General features: G+C 44.1%; 1 protein-coding gene across 9 annotated transcripts; it reads left to right on the forward strand.

Moving 5' to 3' along the window:
- The first annotated feature begins 1,953 nt into the window (after positions 1-1,953).
- On the forward strand, positions 1,954-19,305 carry LOC135520325 (transcriptional repressor p66-beta-like). Of its 9 annotated transcripts, none has more exons than XM_064945781.1 (11): positions 1,954-2,077; positions 12,091-12,494; positions 12,610-12,739; positions 13,125-13,256; positions 14,834-15,004; positions 15,339-15,515; positions 15,947-16,322; positions 16,469-16,668; positions 16,785-16,895; positions 17,768-18,023; positions 18,308-19,305. In XM_064945781.1, exons 2-11 carry the CDS (start codon positions 12,097-12,099, stop codon positions 18,442-18,444), a joined length of 2,088 nt encoding a protein of 695 aa, XP_064801853.1. In that variant the 5' UTR covers positions 1,954-2,077; positions 12,091-12,096; the 3' UTR covers positions 18,445-19,305. The 9 variants fall into 9 exon arrangements, with proteins under 9 accessions (XP_064801853.1, XP_064801848.1, XP_064801849.1 ...); XM_064945776.1 differs by lacking the exon at positions 1,954-2,077 and adding an exon at positions 10,491-10,640; XM_064945777.1 differs by lacking the exon at positions 1,954-2,077 and adding an exon at positions 10,491-10,640 and having other exon boundaries at positions 15,959-16,322.
- Positions 19,306-20,027: the final 722 nt, after the last annotated feature.

Raw genomic sequence — 20,027 nt, forward strand, 5'->3', positions numbered from 1 at the left:
TTGATCTGTGAGCTCCACAAACTGGTAAATAACAAAGCCCACCATAGATATTCACCATGTATATTACATGACCAAAAGTATGTGGACAGCTGCTTGTCAAACATCTCATTCCAAACTCATGGGCATTAATATGGAGTTAGTCCCCCCTTTTGCTGCTATAATAGCCTCCACTCTTCTGGGAAGGCTTCCACTAGATGTTGGAACATTGCTGCGGGGACTTGTTTCCGTTGAGCCATGAGCGTTAGTGAGGTTGGGCACTGATGTTTGGCTCAGTCTGCGTTCAAATTCATCCCAAAGGTGTTCGATGGAGTTGAGGTCAGGGCTTTGTGCAGGCCATTTCTGTATGGACCTTGCTTTGTGCATGGGGGCATTGTCATGCTGAAACAGGAACAGGCATTCCCCAAACTGTTGCCACAAAATTGGTAGGGCAGAGTTGTCTAGAATGCAATTTTTACGCTGTAGCGTTAAAATTTCCCTTCACAGGAACTAAGGGGCCTAGCTGGAACTGTGAAAAACAGCCCCGGACCATTATTCCTCCTCCACCAAACTTTACAGTTGACACTATGCATTCGGGCAGGTAGCGATCTCCTGTCAGCCGCCAAACCCAGATTAGTCTGTTAGACTGCCAGATAGTAGAGCTTGATTAATCTCTCCAGAGAACACATTTCCCCTACTCCAGAATCCAATGGCGGCGAGTTTTATGCCACTCCAGCTGGCGCTTGGCATTGCACATGGTGATCTTAGGCTTGTGTGCGACTGCTCGGGCATGGGAACCAATGAAGCTCCTGATGAACAGTTATTGTACTGATGTAGCGCCCAGAGACAGTTTGGAACTTGTCAGTGAGTGTTGCAACCGAGGACAGATTATTTTTTTTACCCGCTTCAGCACTTGGCAGTCCTGTTTGTTTTTAGCTTGTAAGGCCTACCACTGAGCGGTTGTTTCTCCTAGACGTTTCCACTTCACAATAACTGCACTTACAGTTGACCGGGGCAGCTCCAGCAGTGCAGAAATTTGACGAACTGACTTTTTGGAAAGGTGGCATCCTATGACCGTGCCATGTTGAAAGTCAGAGCTCTTCAGTAAGGCCATTCTACTGCCAATGTTTGTCCACGGAGATTGCATGGCTGTGTGCTCGATGTTATACATTGGTCAAAATAGCCAAATACACTAATTTGAAGGGGTGTCCACATACTTTTGCATCTATATAGTGTATTTGGAAAAATATAGTATAATGCCTTTACTGTACAGTACAGTAACGTGTCCACGCAATACTACCAAGTAGCCACTAGAGGACGCATTTTGCATTGCGATCAAAAGCTTTCATGCAGCATCCTTTGCAGAATAAATAAACAATGGTTTAACAGTATTTGTTCAACTAAATTGTATAAGCATATGGTTGATAATCTTAATGTTCAATGGTAGCTTACAAAAGTTGGAATGCCAATTAAAATGCATGTAGATTTGCATGTAGGCAATTAAGTGTTGATTACTCATGCCAATTAAATGGCCTTTGCTTATTGTTAAACCGGGTATAATGCATGCTGAATGCTGGTCCCATACTGGTAGTCTTCCTCAGCCGTGAAATATGTTTCAAATACATAAGGTCCAAGTGATTGCATAAGAAACAGTCTACAAGAACTTGACCAAACTGCCCCTTGACTAAAAATAGTATAAATGCATCAAAGTAGGCCCAGTAGGCTACAATCAATGAATTCGACGCGATGTCTACAGTCGAATAACTGACAACATGAGCAAATGTCATGTTTTCGATTGCACATAGCCTAAATATTGTATTGTTCACAGGATGGGCATCTCGGTCAATTTCTCCTCTTTTCGCCCCTCCAGACAACAACATACACCTTTTGAGTAGAGGCGCGTCAGTGACACAAGCGCGGTCCAATAATTTGTCTGTCTGGTTACGGACAGAGAGCGTGAGAGCTTGTCGGGGCCCAATCAGCGCTTTTGTATTGCCTGCCAGTGCCGGGGACTGACTGGTTGTGAGGATTTACTGCAGCGCCCCAGGATCCCAAAGCCAAACCCGAAGCCAGTGGAACCTGCGGGGTGAAGGCGAGTCAGGTGAGACCGAGGATTTTTCCGCGGCCTATCTGAAGTGAAGTTTAACTAAAAATCCCCGGATCATGGTTCTAGATGTGATAAGGCTCCAGACTTCAGTCCACTGAAGTACTGGGACAATGTGAGATGAGTAGCGAAATAACGGTTACATAGTAGTTCTATTGGGTTAATAGTTATGTGCTTTGCCGTTATTTTTAGTTCCAACATGTAGGTAATGAAAGAGGTCTGTCTAAAACAGCTGACACAAACGTTGATAATGTTTTAAGGTTCCACATTTGTTTACATTGTAGCAATAAATGATACAGTGAGCGCGGATCATATTGATACATATAGAGCAGAATACGTTTATTGTTTAATCTCGAGTCCCTTGAGGTTAACCTAGATTGGTTGGGGGAAAAATGCGTCTTCGTGGTGTCGTTATGAACAAAATGTTAATCTGAAACCGATGGTTGTAATTTGATTGTTTAAATATATTTATCAACGTTGCTACGATCGAGTTTCTGAACATGGATATTTGTTGAGCGAACTGGAGCAAATGGCATGAAGTGTTGTGCATATGTCATACAATAAAATGAATTCAAAATGCATCAGCCATTTACGTAAGTGAAGACGTGTTCACCCTCTCAACTTGTTTCCTAGCCCTATGCAAATGGCCACCATGGTTGGCGATGACAAGTGCTGTTGAAGGAATCAGTGAATGCCTGTAGTGATACGTGGGGCAACCAGATGATCAGAGTTCTTATCAGTTGACTTTAATCAAATTTTGTTTAGCTGATGTCAACCTCGTTTTTTTCCTCTGAGTTTTATGAACATTTCAGTGGCAGGTCAATTGATGTATTTTTGCATCAGAAATGTCACTTGTGAAAACCAATAGATAAGCAGATAATCTATTTGGTTTATGTAAGTGTTTATTTATTAACATTTTGTAACTTCTGTATTCATTCCCACTAGGGTTAGACTTTACCTCTTTGGTTTTTGTGACCAACACAGAGGGACAATGTTTCACTAGTCATTGGCACTTTTTCCAGGAATCCAATAGTAAATCTTTTCCATCCTTGAGAACCACTTGTTCATCCTATCATGGCATTTACTAATGGAGGCCAAACAGAGACCTTAATCAGTTGCACTGATTTATACAAAGATAGAACGAACCGTAACAAACAGATAAAAAGACAAAATCTTTGATTTATGCTGAATTTTGACTGTTATTTTCCTGATGATTTTGTTCCTGTAAGAACTTGTCTAGTTGACTTTTGCTGGTGAGATGAACGTTTGGAGATTCCTCTGCCATACATTTTATTTTTGGAATAGAAATGCAGTAAGGGGATAGACAGGTGGTTGTCGACCCTTCCGCGCTCTCCTGTCATTCTAGTCTCCATTTGTATATCTCCTGGCTGCAAATTATACATCTCTTGGGCTGTTCATTTCCAGAAGCAAATTGGAATGAAGTGTGCAATTAAAGGAGCACAGCCTGGTTTGAACTGAAGTGGGACCCGAACTGGCAACTCTTTCGGGTTCATATACCTCACATCATCATCACAACACAAACCCTGACACGAGTGGTTGGCAGACGATGTGTTGGTTAATGTAGGTTAGAAGCCGTGTGGAGGGTTTGAAACGCTTCTACAATACAAACTCCATAGAACTAATCTGAATTTCGCACACATCATGCGTTTGTACTCCCACACACGCACACATATTACCACCTGTCTCACTTTCTCTCTCTCTCTCTCTCTCTCTCTCTCTCTCTCTCTCTCACTCTCTCTCCCGTGTGATGTCACTAAAGGCTTCACATTAAGAGATCATTTTATATCCTGAGGTTATAGACCGGCTCAGACTGGGTAGCGCGTTAGGACAGTGCTTGGCACCACAGGGGAACAGAAAGGAGAGATAATGGGTGACTGTCCTGTTCTTAAAGGAACAGGGGGCCCAACTCTGATATGATACAACAATGCAGAAATACTACTTAAACAATTTCCACTGAAAATGTTACAAAAACACATGTACTTGAAGAACAGTTCAGATGCAAAGTTTGGTAACAGAATGATGATTTGTGCTCTTTGTGCCATCATTCTGTTACCAAACTTTGCATCTGCACTGTTCTTCAACTAAATGTGTTTTTGTAACATTTTCTGTGAAAATTGTTAAAACTCTTCCTTGTGTAAAGAATTTTTTGGTTTGTTTAACAATCGTTGGTTTTTGTTTGGCATACATTTTAACCCAATGAGTCCCATCATCGCGTTTTGGAGTTCTAACCCCCTCTAAACATCATGTGTTTGACCTAAAGACCATCAGGCTCCCGAGTGGCTCAGCAGTCTAAGGCACTGCATCTCAGTGCAAGAGGCAAGTTCTCATTTACAACTGCGACCTGGCCAAGATAAAGCAAAGCAGTGCGACAAAAACAACAACACAGAGCTACACATAAACAAATGTACAGTCAATAACATAATAGAAACATCTATGTTCAGTGTGTGCAAATGTAGAAGAGTAGGGAGGTAAGGCAATAAATAGGCCATAGAGGCAAATTAATGACGATTTAGCATGAACACTGGAGTGATAGATGTGCAGATGATGATGTGCAAGTAGAGATACTGGGGTGCAAAAGAGCAAGAAGGTAAGTAATAATATGGGGATGAGGTCGTTGGGTGTGCTGTTTACAGGTTGGCTGTGTACAGGGACAGTGATCGGTAAGCTGCTCTGACAGCTTAAAGTTAGAGAGGGAGATCTAAGACTCCAGCTTCAGTGATTTTTGCAATTCGTTCCAGTCATTGGCAGCAGAGAACTGGAAGGAAAGGCAGTGGGTGTTGCTATGGTGACCAATGAGCTGAGATAAGGCGGGACTTTACCTAGCAAAGTCTTATAGATGACCTGGAGCCAGTGAGTTTGGCGACGAATATGTATTGAGGGCCAGCCTCCAAGAGCATAAAGGTCGCAGTGGTGGGCAGTATATGGGGCTTTGGTGATAAAACGGATGGCACTGTGATAGACTACATCCAGCTTGCTGAGTAGAGTGTTGGAGGATATTTTGTAAATGACATCGCCGAAGTCAAGGATCTGTAGGATAGTCAGTTTTACGAAGGTATGTTTGGCAACATGAGTGAAGGAGGTTTTGTTGTGAAGTAGGAAGACAATTCTATATTTAATTTGGGATTGGAGATGCATAATGTGAGTCTGGAAGGAGAGTTTACAGTCTAATCAGACACCTAGGTATTTGTAGTTGTCCACATATTCTAAGTCAGAACCGTCCAGAGTAGTGATGCTAGTCGGGCAGGAGGGTGCGGGCAGCAATCGGTTGAAGAGCATGCACTTAGTTTTACTAGCATTTAAAAGCAGTTGGAGTGTTGTATGGCGTTTAATCTCGTTTGGAGGTTTGTTAACACGGTGTCCAAAGAAGGGCCAGATGTATACAGAATGGTGTCATCTGCGTAGAGGTGGATCAGAGAATCACCAGCAGCAAGAGCGACATCATTGATGTTATACAGAGAAAAGAGTCGGCCCGAGAATTGAGCCCTGTTGCACCCCCAAAGAGACTGCCAGAGGTCCGGACAACAGGCCCTCTGATTTGACACACTGAACTCTATCTGAGAAGTAGTTGGTGAACCAAGGCTATTGAGTCTGCCGATAAGAATGCGGTGATTGACAGAGTCGAAAGCCTTGGCCAGGTCAATGAAGATGTCTGCACATAGCTGTCTTTTATCGATGGCGAATCCAGGCTGTATCACATCCGGCCGTGATTGGGAGTCCTATAGGGCGGCGCACAATTGGCCCAGCGCTGTCCAGATTTGGCCGGGGTAAGCCGTCATTGTAAATAAGAATTTGTTCTCAACTGACTTGCCTAGTTAAATAAAGGTTAAATAAATCAAAAATGAGTGTGTGATTAACAGGGGCTAAGCTAGAGTGGTGTTTGTGAGACAAGGGCGGATCTCGAAGGGGCCCGGGGCCGGGTCTTTTTATAAAAATGTCTTTAGATCTTTTACCAAAAACATCCGAATGGTTTGTGCTACAAACTACTATAACCAATCTATGGAAAGCTGAGACCCTCACGGACACTTACATGTAACACGTTTTGCTCTATGATGCTCACAAGCTACACACGAGTTGTTAAAAGATAAGGGGTTCTTATAGATATAACATCATAGGAAATCCCAGGACATAGTATCTATTATGCTTTAATAAGCTCACATAGTTGCGGTCACAAACTCCACACAGTTGTCACTGACTGGCTGAATATTAATTTCGCAGTGAGCAAACAATTTCTGTACTTACAGAATTCATATAAATTCATTTTTACCAGGTTTTTGCTTTGGCTGACCTTTTTTTTTTTGAACTCATGAATGCAACTGTTTGTCAAATTGTTTTGTGTTTTACGTGTAGCCGTGGTTGTCCTGAAAAATAAATGGTAGGTCTAAAACACTTAATTGGCTTAAAATAAGGGTTGAATATGCAGATAATTGAAAGTCAGATAAATGAAAAGTAGATCTTTGCTGGGGTCTTGGGACTGATAGGGTTAAAGTGAAAAATCTGAGTCTCAGCATCATTCCGTTACCCGTGGAATTGCCCATATTCATAATATGCATGTACATGTCTGTCCATCTTGGTCCATTTCAAAATCCTCTTAACAAAGCTTCTGTCTAGATCAATCATGGTTCATGTATCATTAGGACAAAGGTATGGATGTCTTTCTGGGGAAATTCAGCATCTCCACTGTACACAGAACTCTGACATCTCTGCTCTCTCCTCCTCTTCTTCTTGCTCCCTTTGTCCCTTGCTCCCTCCTTTGCTTAGGCAACCGCAGAAATTAAATTGATTAGTGGTGCGGTCTATAAATAGACAGGCCACAGTTGCCATGGCAACCATGTGATAAGTGTTGTGTGATGAAGAGCTGGGCCTCCTAAGTGTTGTTATAGTGTAGTGGGAGCAGGATGGTGGGTGTCGGTGTATAGGTTCGTTTGTCTGGATTACATGATCTGACACTACAGGTGTGTGTATGATATGATATTACAGTGTAATGTTGAACTGTGTGTGTTTTGCATTTGAATTGTGCTAGATTCTGTGAGTAAATAGATTCATCCAATTGAATAGATTCAGATTTTTTTATTTAATTTTTCTGACTTTTTTGTCAAGGTGACCAGCTACCCCTTGGTTTCCATGGACACTGTTTCCTAATCAGTCTCATGTCAGGAACCCTCTGTACCCTGGGGTTGATCGTGTGATGAAACCCTATTGGTTGTAGACAACAACCCCTGATGCCATCACCGCCATGTCCTCATATATTTTTCCCTTTCTTTTCAGTCAATACAGTTTTCATCAGGCTACAGTTATGAGATAAACTTAAGGCCCTGTTAATTATTTGTGTCCTGTCCTAATTTCTCTCCTCCCCCCATAAACACTGATCTTGAATGGAATTAGATATGATTGTGTTTGATTCCCTCCTAATGACCACAGTGACCCAGCATGACCCACCCGTGTTCTTTATGAATGGACCATTACATGTTATTATAGTAATAATGGTGATTTATAATGATGATAGGATTTTTAGATTAGCCTGATAATCGTTTCTAGGGATTCAGTCTGACAATACATATTCATTTTAATTAAATACAACTTTATTTATCCCCTCGGGGGCAATTATGAAAGGCAAATCAGTTACAAGTATCACAACACAACACATATAAAAGTTGCTCGTTTTACTATTACACAAACCAAAGAATAAGGAAACAATATCACCTTAGCAGAGGACAGACAAATGTATATTTTTAAAGCTAATTTCCAGCTATTCTACAAATTTTGCCGTAGAGCTGAGATCCTTTTTTTGCAGTTAATAGCTAATCTCCTGCAATTCAATTCAATTATTTTTTAATGGCTAATGCTGTGTTCTTATGCTCAAATATTATAACAAAATGAATGGCGGCCTGATAGTCTAGCATTTATATTGTTGTATGTTCTCAAAGATTATTGGCTATTCTATAGGTCCATTATCTTTTCTACATACTTTCTATTTGATTTTAGTCATTTAAGTTGACACTTAAAGTGTTTTTCCATCCCGAAAATGTACTTCTAAATATATGCAATGCACACATTTTTCTTATCACGCAACCCACCTGGACCCTGCCGGACCCACAGCTTGGGAACCACTGCTGTAGGGTATTATGTTGGAACAAATTTTAAAACCAGATTTTTTTGGTGTTGGTGTTTTTTCAGAACTTAGCTCAGTGTTTTCCCACATTAAGTCAGGACTCATGGGTGGGTTCATGGCTGATTCCTTTCTTCCATTCGGTTGCACCTTGCTACCAATGTGTTGCCAAATGTGGGGTAATCATCAGTACTTCATTATTTGCATACAACCTGTGCTCTCTCATTGACAGGTTAGGCGGTGGGTTGGTGGGTTTCTAATGCTGCTTCTGCACTGACTTCTGCTAGTACCAAGCAACAATAAGGTTAAAGAAGTAAATCACATCTCTGTTTGTAATCTACTCCTCATTCACCACGTACATGCACATACTTGGTCCCTACATTAATCAAAGCCCTTGGGACTATATTCCTAACAGTACGACATAAGCCCTTATTTGTCACTTCCCTTCCCCCTCGGGGTCTTGCAAACACAACTACGCAGCATATGTTTACGATAAAAAAGTTGTATTTTCTCCCCAGTGTTTTTTGAGGGATGGATGGAGGGAAGTGGAGTCAGGACGGGGAGAGGGGAGGGAGGGGAGTGTTTATACGGGTGCTTTGTTGGCATCGCACAACTGTAGGAAAATGGAGGAGGGGTGGGGGTTGAGGAACGGGAACAAAGGAGCCTTATGTTGGCATGGTCTCTGAAATCCCTGTGTGTGTGTGTGTGTGGGTGCGCCCGTGTCTTCTCGCAGGGCTGGGTATGGCTGAAGAATACTGTACATATCTTTATCTGTTACTGTGTCAGTCTTCTATTGTATAGCTCTCTTTTTACAGCATATAGGCTACAGTGATTATAATATACTGTATCATAGCTGTCTTTGTCCATAACCCCTGTAGGATTGTCTTATTTTAATGCCAATATGATCATTGTAAAAAAGAGAAAGGACAGTAAAGACAGCTTTGTGTATATCCCTGTATTTTTTTAATCGAGGGTGCTGATCCCAGTAGAATGTATTTTTGACCAACCTCTACATCACTTCAACAGTAGCTTCACTTTGCAGGATAATGATTATGTAGCTTTGGGGAATGTTAGTGTGTATGTCTCACTGTCTGGCTGTGTCTGTCTGTGTGCTGTTTAAGTATGTGTGTGTGTCTGTGCTTATGCTGATCACCCCCTCTCGTTTACCATCCTTCCATCTTAGCAACCCCTTTTTCTTCCTCCTCTCTTCCTCTCGCGGTATGGAGGCTTCTGACTTGTGTTGTTTGGCAGCGGGCCCAGAGTGTGGTGTGTGTGTGCATGTGTGTGCGCATGTGTGTCGATGCGTGTTGGGGTTGGGCGCTGTAGGAGGAGACTGGTGAGAGAGGGAAAGAGATGGTGGTTTGTTGCAGCTGAGGGAAACAGTCATCACATTATATAAGGAGCAATCGGGACAGAGAAGGGGGGCAAGAGGTGCTGGGTAAAGATGATCACATGTACACACAGACACAAAAACACACACCACATTGCAATTCTGATTGACTTGTTAGCCACGTTTGGTTTTACTCGCACTTTCTCACTTTTCTACCTGCTCCTGATCTCTCTTGCTCTGCTCTCTCTCCACAGTTTTCTATGTGGGTTACCACTTCCTTTTTCATTTTGTAAAGGAAGTGGTAACTTCCATGTCTCATGATGACTCTCTGGACCTGGAGAGAGAGTAGTAAACATACAATATATTTTTTTTAAAGATTGCTACATTGAAAAACCATACCATGTGTGTCCTTATAAATGGGCGTGTGTGTGTGTGTGTGTGTGTGTGTTAGTGTGTATGGGTACACAAGAGTGCTACCATTTCTACATAGCAAGGCATTATGCTCTAATTATAACCAGTCCACCATCTAGTCCCTTGACAACCCCTCCCCCCACTCTTCCGGGCCAATCCTCATCACTCTCTGATTTCTTTAAGCGTATTATTGGTCTAAGTTGCAGGGGAAACTAACTCCCTGTGCACAACCTACATTGCCTGCCTGTGTATCCTCAACCAACCTTCCTATGACTCAAGTGTGTCAAATACAATTGGATTTGTACACACACACACACACACACACACACACACACGGTTAACCATTTCAGGGCCTGATAGAGGACATGACATATTAATTAAATGACCGTCTTTATGCGCATGTGTGTGCATGTTTAAGGCATCGTATGTGCCCATGCATGTAATAGTACACACACAAACACACACAGAATACAGTATACATCCATATAGATACATAAAAGCCCTCAAGCATGTTCTGTCTTGGGTACATATCATATTACATACCCCTTTAACTGAGACTGGAGAAGGAGGTCAGGAAGGAAAAAGTGTGGGTGTGCCTTTTTTCTGTATCTGCAGCCATGTTAAAGGGCAGCAAGCATTTCTCCCATTGTTTTCTGTTGGCTTAGATGGAAATATTAACTTTTAGGATGGAGGTATGAATAATGATTATTGGAGTTGTAACACAGTTGTTACACATGCTTATTTGACTCTTAATTCAATAGGATAACTGTGTGTGCTGCACTGTGTTAGCCTGCTGCTAGTCTATGGTTATGGGACAGGGGTAATGACAGCTAACTAGCGTTAGCGTTGTCTGAGGTGGCAAAACAAACAATATGGTGGGAGAGCAGCAGACCTGTCAGCTATGCTTCACTGTGGCTGCTGCAACATTTTCCCATTGAAAATGAGCAACTTTTTATAAACTGGGTAATTTTGATCAGTCGAAAGGGTCCCACAGGGATGCTGGCCCATGTTGACTCCAATGCGTTCCACAGTTGCGTCAAGTTGGCTGGATGTCCTTTGGGTGGTGGACCATTCTAAACCCAGTTGCGTTGCAGTTCTTGACACACTCGAACCAGGGTGACTGGCACCTACTACCATACCCCATTCAAAGGTACTTAAAAATGTTGTATTGCCCATTCACCCTCTGAATGGCGCACACATACACAATCCAGGTCTCAAGACTTAAAAAATCCTTCTTTAACCTGTTTCTTCCCCTTCATCTACACGGATTGAAGTGGATTTAACAGGTGACATCAGTAAGGGATCCTAGCTTTCACCTTGATTCACCTGGTCAGTCTGTCATTGGAAGAGCAGGTGATCCTAGTGTTTTGTACATTCAGTGTACATACTGTATTGAGTTTGTCATGTTAACTGACAGATATCCACGCGGGGGTGCATGCTAATCGTCATTAGCATGCTAACCGAAACCCATGCTATGTTAATCGGACTAACAGGCTAATTCACTAGCTAGCCATGTAGATTTTACATTTAGTTTTTTGTTTGGATAAGTTTTTTTGTATGTTAAACTAGCTGGATAGCTTGATAACCATTTACACTTACTAGCTTAGAATTGTGAAGCAAAACGTTTGCTAAATGTAGTTATCCTTATGTCTGCATTGCCATTGTTGACTTGACTGACAGTAGGTTGAGTTCTTTGTTGCTTGTTTGTTAGCTGACAAATTCCAGTACCAATGGGTCAGTCAACAGGCAACAAAAAGCTATAGGAGATGAGTAAATAAATGGGGAATTTTAGATTTTATGTTCATATGCTATTCATGGCCATTTGCTTATAATTGCTCCAGTGTCTCATACCCCTCTCCATTGCCAGCAATATTGTTTCCAAAATTTGCTAGTGTATCATCAGCTCAAGTATGCCCACTGTATGTACAAGTGAAGATATTTTCTTTCTTTGCTTGAGTAGAGATTTTCATTGTTTGTGTTTGAGTTGCACATTTCAAGATATATCATAATCATGTTGCTCTTTTGATCTCAGAAATTCTTTATTTTACCTTAGGACAAATAATCACGGCTAAATTAGAGATGTTCCTACATACTCCTCTCCATCCCTTCATCCCTGTCTCTCTTTCTTTCTCATCCATCCAGTCCATTATGGAGCGACTGAATGAGGAGGCGGTGCGACTGAGCCTGCTGAAGCGAGGCCTGGACTCCTCCTCGCCTGCAGGCGGCGCCACGAGCAGTGAGCGAGACGAGCTGCTCTCCAAACGCATCAAGATGGAGGGCCACCAAGCCATGGAGCGCCTCAAGATGCTGGCCTATCTGAAACGCAAGGACCTGGCCAGCCTGGAGGGGGGAGTGTTGGGAGGGGTCTCAGGAGGCGGGGCCCAAGGGGGTGAGGTCAAGGGTCATGGGTCTTCAGGGGGAGGGGCTTATGAGGAGAAGACCAATGGGAGCCTCCGTGGTCAAGTTGTGGGAGCCCATGGCATGGTGGGAAAGAGCGGGAAGGAGAACATGGGCGAAGAGCCGGTGGATTTCAGCGCCCGGAGAGGGTGAGTGGAGGAGAGAGAAGAGAGAGGGGGAGTACAAGAGGATAGGAGGGAAAATATAAATCTTTCTTACAATTAAAAATCAGTCAGAGTTGAAAGTGTGTGTGTTCCTCCACAGTGACGTTGACCGGGAGCGACACACACCCTCCCCTGATGTGATCGTCCTGTCAGACAATGAGGCGTCCAGTCCAAGAGGGCCCAGCCAAGGGGAAGAACGCCTGAGGGTAGCGAACCTGGAGATGTTTAAGGTTTGTGTGTGTTTCAGCACATATTATTGCAGTCTTGAAAAATTTAGAAGTATGTGCATATTGTCTTTTTGTGTGTATGAGTGTTAGAATAGTGCATAGTTGTATAGAGTTATTAATACATTAATGAATAAAAAAACACATTGTGGACCACTCAGATTGTTTTGAGACACTCTAGGAAAACAGTACAGATATTAATTTGGTATTAGCTATAATACATTATATCCTCTATACATCATTGGCATCAGCTGTAACACATCATCTATACACAAAAACCAAGTACAATAGATAAAAGGACAAGTTTTATAGTTGTATATGTGTGTATGGAGAGGAATGGCAGAAGTGGGTGCAGTATGTGTGCTCATTTGTTTCTATGTGTGTGCTTCAGGGTAAGACAGGGGAGGAGAGGCAGAAGATGATCAGGGCTCTGAGAGAGGAGCTGAGGCTGGAGGAGGCCCGGCTGGTGCTGCTGAAGAAGCTGAGGCAGAGCCAGATGCAGAAGGAGAACCTGGTGCAGAAGGTCAGTCAGTCACCCACCCAACGCTGTCCCATCCATCCTCTATACTCATCTGCTTCAGTCAGTCATTTATACATTTATTCAGTCATCCACTTGCTCATCCCTCTGTCATCCACTGCTCACTCTGTCACACTACACTCTCTCAGCCACCGCACTCATCCCTCTCTCTCTCTCTCTCTCAGCCACCGCACTCATCTCTCTCTCTCTCTCTCTCTCTCTCTCTCTCTCTCAGCCACCGTACTCATCTCTCTCTCTCTCTCTCTCTCTCTCTCTCTCTCTCTCTGTCTCAGCCACTACTCATCCCTCTCACTCTCTCAGCCACATCACTCGTCCCTCTCTCACTCTCTCAGCCACCACACTCATCCCTCTCTCAGCCACCTCACTCATTCCTCTCACTCTCTCAGCCACCTCACTCATTCCTCTCTCACTCTCTCAGCCACCTCACTCATTCCTCTCTCACTCTCTCAGCCACCTCACTCATTCCTCTCTCACTCTCTCAGCCACCACACTCATTCCTCTCACTCTCTCAGCCACCTCACTCATTCCTCTCTCACTCTCTCAGCCACCTCACTCATTCCTCTCTCACTCTCTCAGCCACCTCACTCATTCCTCTCTCACTCTCTCAGCCACCTCACTCATTCCTCTCTCACTCTCTCAGCCACCTCACTCATTCCTCTCTCACTCTCTCAGCCACCTCACTCATCCCTCTCTCTCAGCCACCGCACTCATCCCTCTCTCTCTCTCTGCCACCGCATTCATCTCTCTCTCACTCTCTCAGCCACATCACTCGTCCCTCTCTCACTCTCTCAGCCACATCACTCGTCCCTCTCTCACTCTCTCAGCCACCACACTCATCCCTCTCTCAGCCACCACACTCATCCCTCTCTCAGCCACCACACTCATCCCTCTCACTCTCTCAGCCACCTCACTCATTCCTCTCTTACTCTCTCAGCCACCTCACTCATTCCTCTCTCACTCTCTCAGCCACCTCACTCATCCCTCTCTCACTCTGTCAGCCACCTCACTCATCACTCTCTCACTCACTCATCCACTGCACTCATCCTTTTCTCACTCACTTACTGCTTATGCATTAACACTTTACACTCGGGGGAATTGGCCTAGAATGTCTGTCAGTTGATTCCCATGTCATGTGTTGCTGCCATGCTATGTTGTCGTCTTAGGTCTCTCTTTTTGTAGTGTTGTGGTGTCTCTTGTCGTGATGTGTGTTTTGTCCTATATTTTTATTTTATTTGAAATCTTGTGGTAGGCCGTCATTGTAAATAAGAATTTGTTCTTAACTGACTTGCCTAGTTAAATAAAGGTTAAATAAAATTAAAATAAAAAATTAAATATACCGCTTTAAAACAGATACCCAGAGCTCTGACGTAATGTATAGTATGTTACTATACCACTATCCAATGTATGGGCATATCAGTGACCAAATCTGCTGTTTTCACCCAATATACAGTATGGAGTGTAAAGGGCTTACCTATAAGTTGCTTTGGATAAAAGTGTCAGGTAAATAACCTTATTATGTTAGTATTATTCTATGTATCACCTCTACCCTCCGCCCCCATCAGGTCCCTGTGGTCCAGAACACAGCGTCTGCCCTCCAGAGCGGTGCCGTCCACGGGGCTCAGAGCATGAGCAAGATGTCTGGCCGCCCTGGCCACCACACCCCAGAGCCCCAGAACCATCGCACTGCACAGGTGGGCTACAGCATTGCACAGGTGGGCTACAGCACTGCACAGGTGGGCTACAGTACTGGTTCTCTTAGGGTTCCCTTTGTGCCTTGGGTCGGTCACAATGCAAGTTGGGCAGGCACAAGGAAGACATAGAGGGGGGTTGGGGGATGGGATTGAACAATTATTTTTACATTTTGCATGAGAACCATCTCACAATAAAGCAGAGGTCTCCTGTTTCTTTAATAGCACAGTGACACCATCTCGTGGTATGAAGAGGCATTACCCTCTTAAATAAACTCTGGTGAATATGAGCAGGAAAAAGACATGACACTGAAAACCGACAAACACCACCCATGTCTTACTTATGATCTCCTTCTCTTCCTCCTCTTTCCTCCCCCAGGGTCACTCGGTGATCAGGTCAGCCACCAACAGCTCCATGTCTCAGATGATGATGTCACAGAGCAGGGTGATAGCGCCCAATCCTGCCCAGCTGCAGGGCCAGAGGCTGGCACAGCAGAAGCAGGGTGGCATGCGCTCCTCGACTGGCAGCTCTAACAACGCCGTTAGCTACCAGCAGGTAAACCCCAATGTCTTCCCTGTTATTGGTCAAAATCATCATAGAGCAGTGGAAAAAATGAAATAAGAGTATAGATTATTGTAGTGGATAAATGCACACTTTTTTGAGAGATTAGAAAATACAATTTTATTGATGAAATTGTATTTATTGGTTCTCTTAAACTAAAGGGATAGTTTACCCAAATTACAAAATCACATATTGGTTTCCTTCATCTGTAAGCAGTCTATGGACAGGGGACGTCCATAGAAAAATTGCTGGAAAAGTTTGAATACCACTGTCGGAGGTTCAAAATCAGTTGCTTCCACTCAGATGCCAGGTTTTGGGGGTTGTTATATAATTTTTAGCAGATAAATATAGCTGTCATGCTATCAGACTTAAACTTAAAACCACTGTTCTGAATGATGTGTATGGTTCTCTGTGTTTACTTGCAGTCTTCCACCCAGCAGGTGGCAGCTTCTCAGCGCTCTGGCTCCTCCTCCTCCTCGGCCATCTACATGAGCTTGACCCACATGCAGGCGGCCGGAGCCGCGGGAGGGGTCAGCGGGGTGTCGGGGGTGGGGGCGGTCAGCCCCTCAGCCACACACAGCCCAGGGGGGACATCGGTGGGCTCCTCCATGGTAGACACAGCCAGTAGCCAGGCGGCCGCCAAGCTGGCCCTGAGGAAGCAGTTGGAGAAAACCCTGCTGGAGATCCCGCCTCCAAAGCCACCGGCACCGCTCCTCCACTTCCTGCCGTCAGCGGCCAACAGCGAGTTTATCTACATGGTGGGCCTGGAGGAGGTTGTGCAGAGTGTCATTGACAGTCAGGGTGAGGGAAGGAACTGGAACCATTTTGCTGATGCCTAGCAGCCATTTGTCCTGCACACAACCATCAAACCAACAATGTTATCAGATGAGTCCATTTGGAATTGGGCCCCTCTCCCCTCACTGAACTCTTGTGGCTCTCTCTTTTAGGTAAACTGCGTTTGCCCTCCTCCATGGAACCCTTTTCTTGTGCCCAGTGCAAGACGGACTTCACCCCTCACTGGAAGCAGGAGAAGGGTGGGCGCATACTCTGCGAGACCTGTATGTCATCCAATCAGAAGAAGGCACTGAAGGCCGAGCACACCAATAGGCTGAAGAACGCCTTCGTTAAGGCTCTACAGCAGGAGCAGGTCAGCATTCCATTGGATCCTTGTTCTCTGTTCAGGCAACCATTGTTTACAGGGAAAGTGTGTGTGTGTATGTGTGCTTGTGTGTGAATAACCATATTTTACTAAATGTGTCACAGGAGATTGAGCAGAGAATCCAGTTGCAAGCCGCTCTTGCCACCAGTTCAGCTCAAACTGTTCCAAGCGTCAGTAAGGCTGAGTCCATGAGCAGACATCACACACACAGACAGGTATGTCACTGTCACCGCTGTTAGTAAGTGCTACCTGCTGCAACAGACACCCTGTCATCGAGCATTTTTCAGCAAAGTTGATGAAAGGTCCAATTGTAACAGCTGCATAAAGGATACTTGATACATCTTTTTTTTATTGATCAAATATCGACTGAATTATAGCTCATAAACTACATAAACCTCTGTCTTTTGCAATATTAAACCCCCTATTTATGAGATTTGGTTGTACATTTTCGGGAGCGACTTGCTGAGTTCCTGTGTAAACACTTCAAATGAAATAAATCTGTACTTTTAAAACTTTACAAAAATGTACCACCCTCTTGTGCAATGATCACTTTCTCTTCTGTCTTTAATCCATGTCTAAGGGTGGGCATTGAAGTAGATGTATATCAAAAACCACATGTGCCATTGTTGACATTTTGAACTGTACTGGCATGCGTTTGAGCGGTAGTTAAAAAGCGATTGGAAAGTGTATTTACAAGCAAGGGTTGGAATGTGCGTTTCTTTTATGTGGTCCTCTGTAGCTCAGTTGGTAGAGCACGGCGCTTGCCAGGATAATGGGTTTGATTCCTGGGACCACCCATACTTAAAATGTATGCACGCATGGCTGTAAGTCGCTTTGGTTAAAAGTGTCTCCTAATTGGCATATATTATTTTGAAATAAATTCATCCAGTGACGATTATGTGACACGTGAATTTACACCCCAAAAAAACAGGGGTAAAATGGCTGCAAAAAGGGTAATCCTGAGGTGGGCGGGGAAGGTGCTTTACTACTTTCACATTTCCACAACTGTCATCACACCCCCTTTAGGTGTTGAGGATGTCCCGTGCTGACAGATGGACTCTATCTGATGTGTGTGTGTGTCCTCCAGGCGTCTCAGCCCCAGGTGACCCAGTCACAGGCCTCACTCCAACGGGGTCTGTCTGGCTCGGCCCGGGGTGTTCTGTCCAACTTCGCCCAGGCTTCCCAGCTCTCAGTGGCCAGCAGCCTGCTGGGCATGACTGGAAAGCGCAGTGGACAGCTGAGCACAAGTGGGCACAGCCGGGCACAGCAGCAACAGCAGCAACAGCAGCAACAGCAGCAGCAGCAGCATCACGACAACCGCCGCCAGCTCTACAGCATCCCTGGTGAGTAAACAGACCAGGGGCGGGCTGGGGATGGGACTGAGATCAGCCAAACAACTGTATAGACCAGGAGTTGGTCTGGGGATGAGACTGAGATCAGCCAAACAACTGTATAGACCAGGAGTTGGTCTGGGGGTCGGACTGAGATCAGCCAAACAACTGTGTTGGGCTGGGGTTGGGACAGAAATAAGCTATACGACTGTATAGACCAGGGGTTGGTCTGGGGCTGAGAGGCAGGCCTTTCTGTCAGTCTCTCACTGCCTCCCTCCCTCTTCCTCCCTCTCCAGGGGTGAACATTGCCTACCTGAACCCAGGCAACGTGGTCGGCCACAAGGGGTCGAGCCTGGCTGACCGCCAGAGGGAATACCTGCTGGACATGATCCCGCCTCGCTCCATATCCCAGTCCATCAGCGGACAGAAATGAACCTCACCCCGCCCCGACGCAATACCACAGCCCTTCCCCACACCACACCCCAACCCCCATCGCATGCAGTGCCTGTTAGTGTGCCTACCAAACTAACCTGTATGAAGAACACAATCAACGAGTCAAAAGAGGCCACCAAACTCTGAAATTACTTTTCATTTGAACGTGATGCAAACCCCTTTTAATTCCTCTTGTTATTAATATCGTCATTAGTGCTATGGATGTTGTTACTACATTGCCGCTACCAGTTATGAGCGTGCCCATCTTTGTGGAGAACCCCTGTCTTTATATGCTTGTGGCAGTGTCCCGAGTGTGGGGTGTCTTTTGTTTTCGATTTATGCGCTTGTTTTTGAAGCAATATTTTGACTCGGTTGAGCTTTCCTTACCGGACTCAAGTCTTTGTTATGTCGGGAATTACCAAGCTATCTTTTTGAGAACTGCACCACTCTCCAATCCCTGCTCTTAGTCTGATTTCTGATTTCAACCATCACTCTGTTTTTCCACATTTGGTTGTGAATTGTTGGAGGAGGAATTCTACCAGCCCGGCCAAACCTTTGTTTTAAAAAGGTGATTGTGATGGTTTAACTTTGACCTGAATCTGTCAAGCCTTTGAGCTTGAGCTTTCTTCAAAGATTTGTGGGAAGAAAAGAGGATGTTTGAGACCCTGGAGTTGTCTGGAGCAATGCTCCTCTAACTGATTGTTGAAACAAGGGTGGATACATATCCCACAAAGAGAGAGAGCCCAATGCACCATCTGGACTTGGATTGGATGCACCGCTGACAAAATGCTACTCCCATTGTACATGAAGGCATAGAAACTGAATCTATAGCAGAGTTGCCCTGTATCCTTTCACCTTTTCATTTGAGTCAGATGGGGGGGGGATCATGTGAACGTACGTAATTGGCTGAGAGATCAGGTGATAAGGTTGTTATTTATTTGGAGAGGATACAGGTATTGGATTTGGTGGGAGGGAGGGATCATCCTTAGACTGAAAATTGAAGGGGTTTCCAATAGGACCATGGTTTGTACTTATTTAGGAGTGGAAATGGGGGAGGGCACAGGGGTTGTTCCCTCTCTCCCCTGTTTTCATCTCCTAGCTAATAGGATTTGCTATTGTTCACTCTACACTGTCATTCAAAGTTCTGGATTCCATTTAGATACTATTTGAACTTTCTTATGTCAACATTATCCCCTTGGTGTCTGGGAGGCATTTGAAAACGGTCAGGGAGAGTGGCTAGCTATTAGCTTTAAGCCTGCTCTAAGCTATTTAGATGTTTGGTGTCTTCTGAAGTGTTAGTGTATCTGAAAGGTACTTTGCACAGGAGACAATAAATAAATACAGAATGACAAATGCAACTTGAATATTTACATAAATCAAACAGCTATATAGGAGACATATACAGGATATACATTAACAGTCAAAAGTTTGGGCACACCTACTCATTCAAGGGTTTTTATTGTTTTACTATTTTCTACATTGTAGAAAATAGTTAAGACATCAATACTATAAAATAACACATATGGAACCATGTAGTAACCAAAAAAGTGTTAAAGAAATCAAATTATATTTGAGATTCTTCAA

Source organism: Oncorhynchus masou, chromosome 29 (assembly GCF_036934945.1).
Source record: "Oncorhynchus masou masou isolate Uvic2021 chromosome 29, UVic_Omas_1.1, whole genome shotgun sequence".
Classification (NCBI taxonomy): domain Eukaryota; kingdom Metazoa; phylum Chordata; class Actinopteri; order Salmoniformes; family Salmonidae; genus Oncorhynchus; species Oncorhynchus masou.

Excerpts from the sequence above, each read along its gene's own strand:
- LOC135520325 (XM_064945776.1), top strand. The coding sequence starts at position 10,614 with ATGGAAATATTAACTTTTAGGATGGAG. Across the intron at positions 10,641-12,090 it reads TATTAACTTTTAGGATGGAG|TCCATTATGGAGCGACTGAA; the intron begins GTATGAATAATG and ends TCATCCATCCAG. Across the intron at positions 18,024-18,307 it reads CCAGCTCTACAGCATCCCTG|GGGTGAACATTGCCTACCTG; the intron begins GTGAGTAAACAG and ends CTCCCTCTCCAG.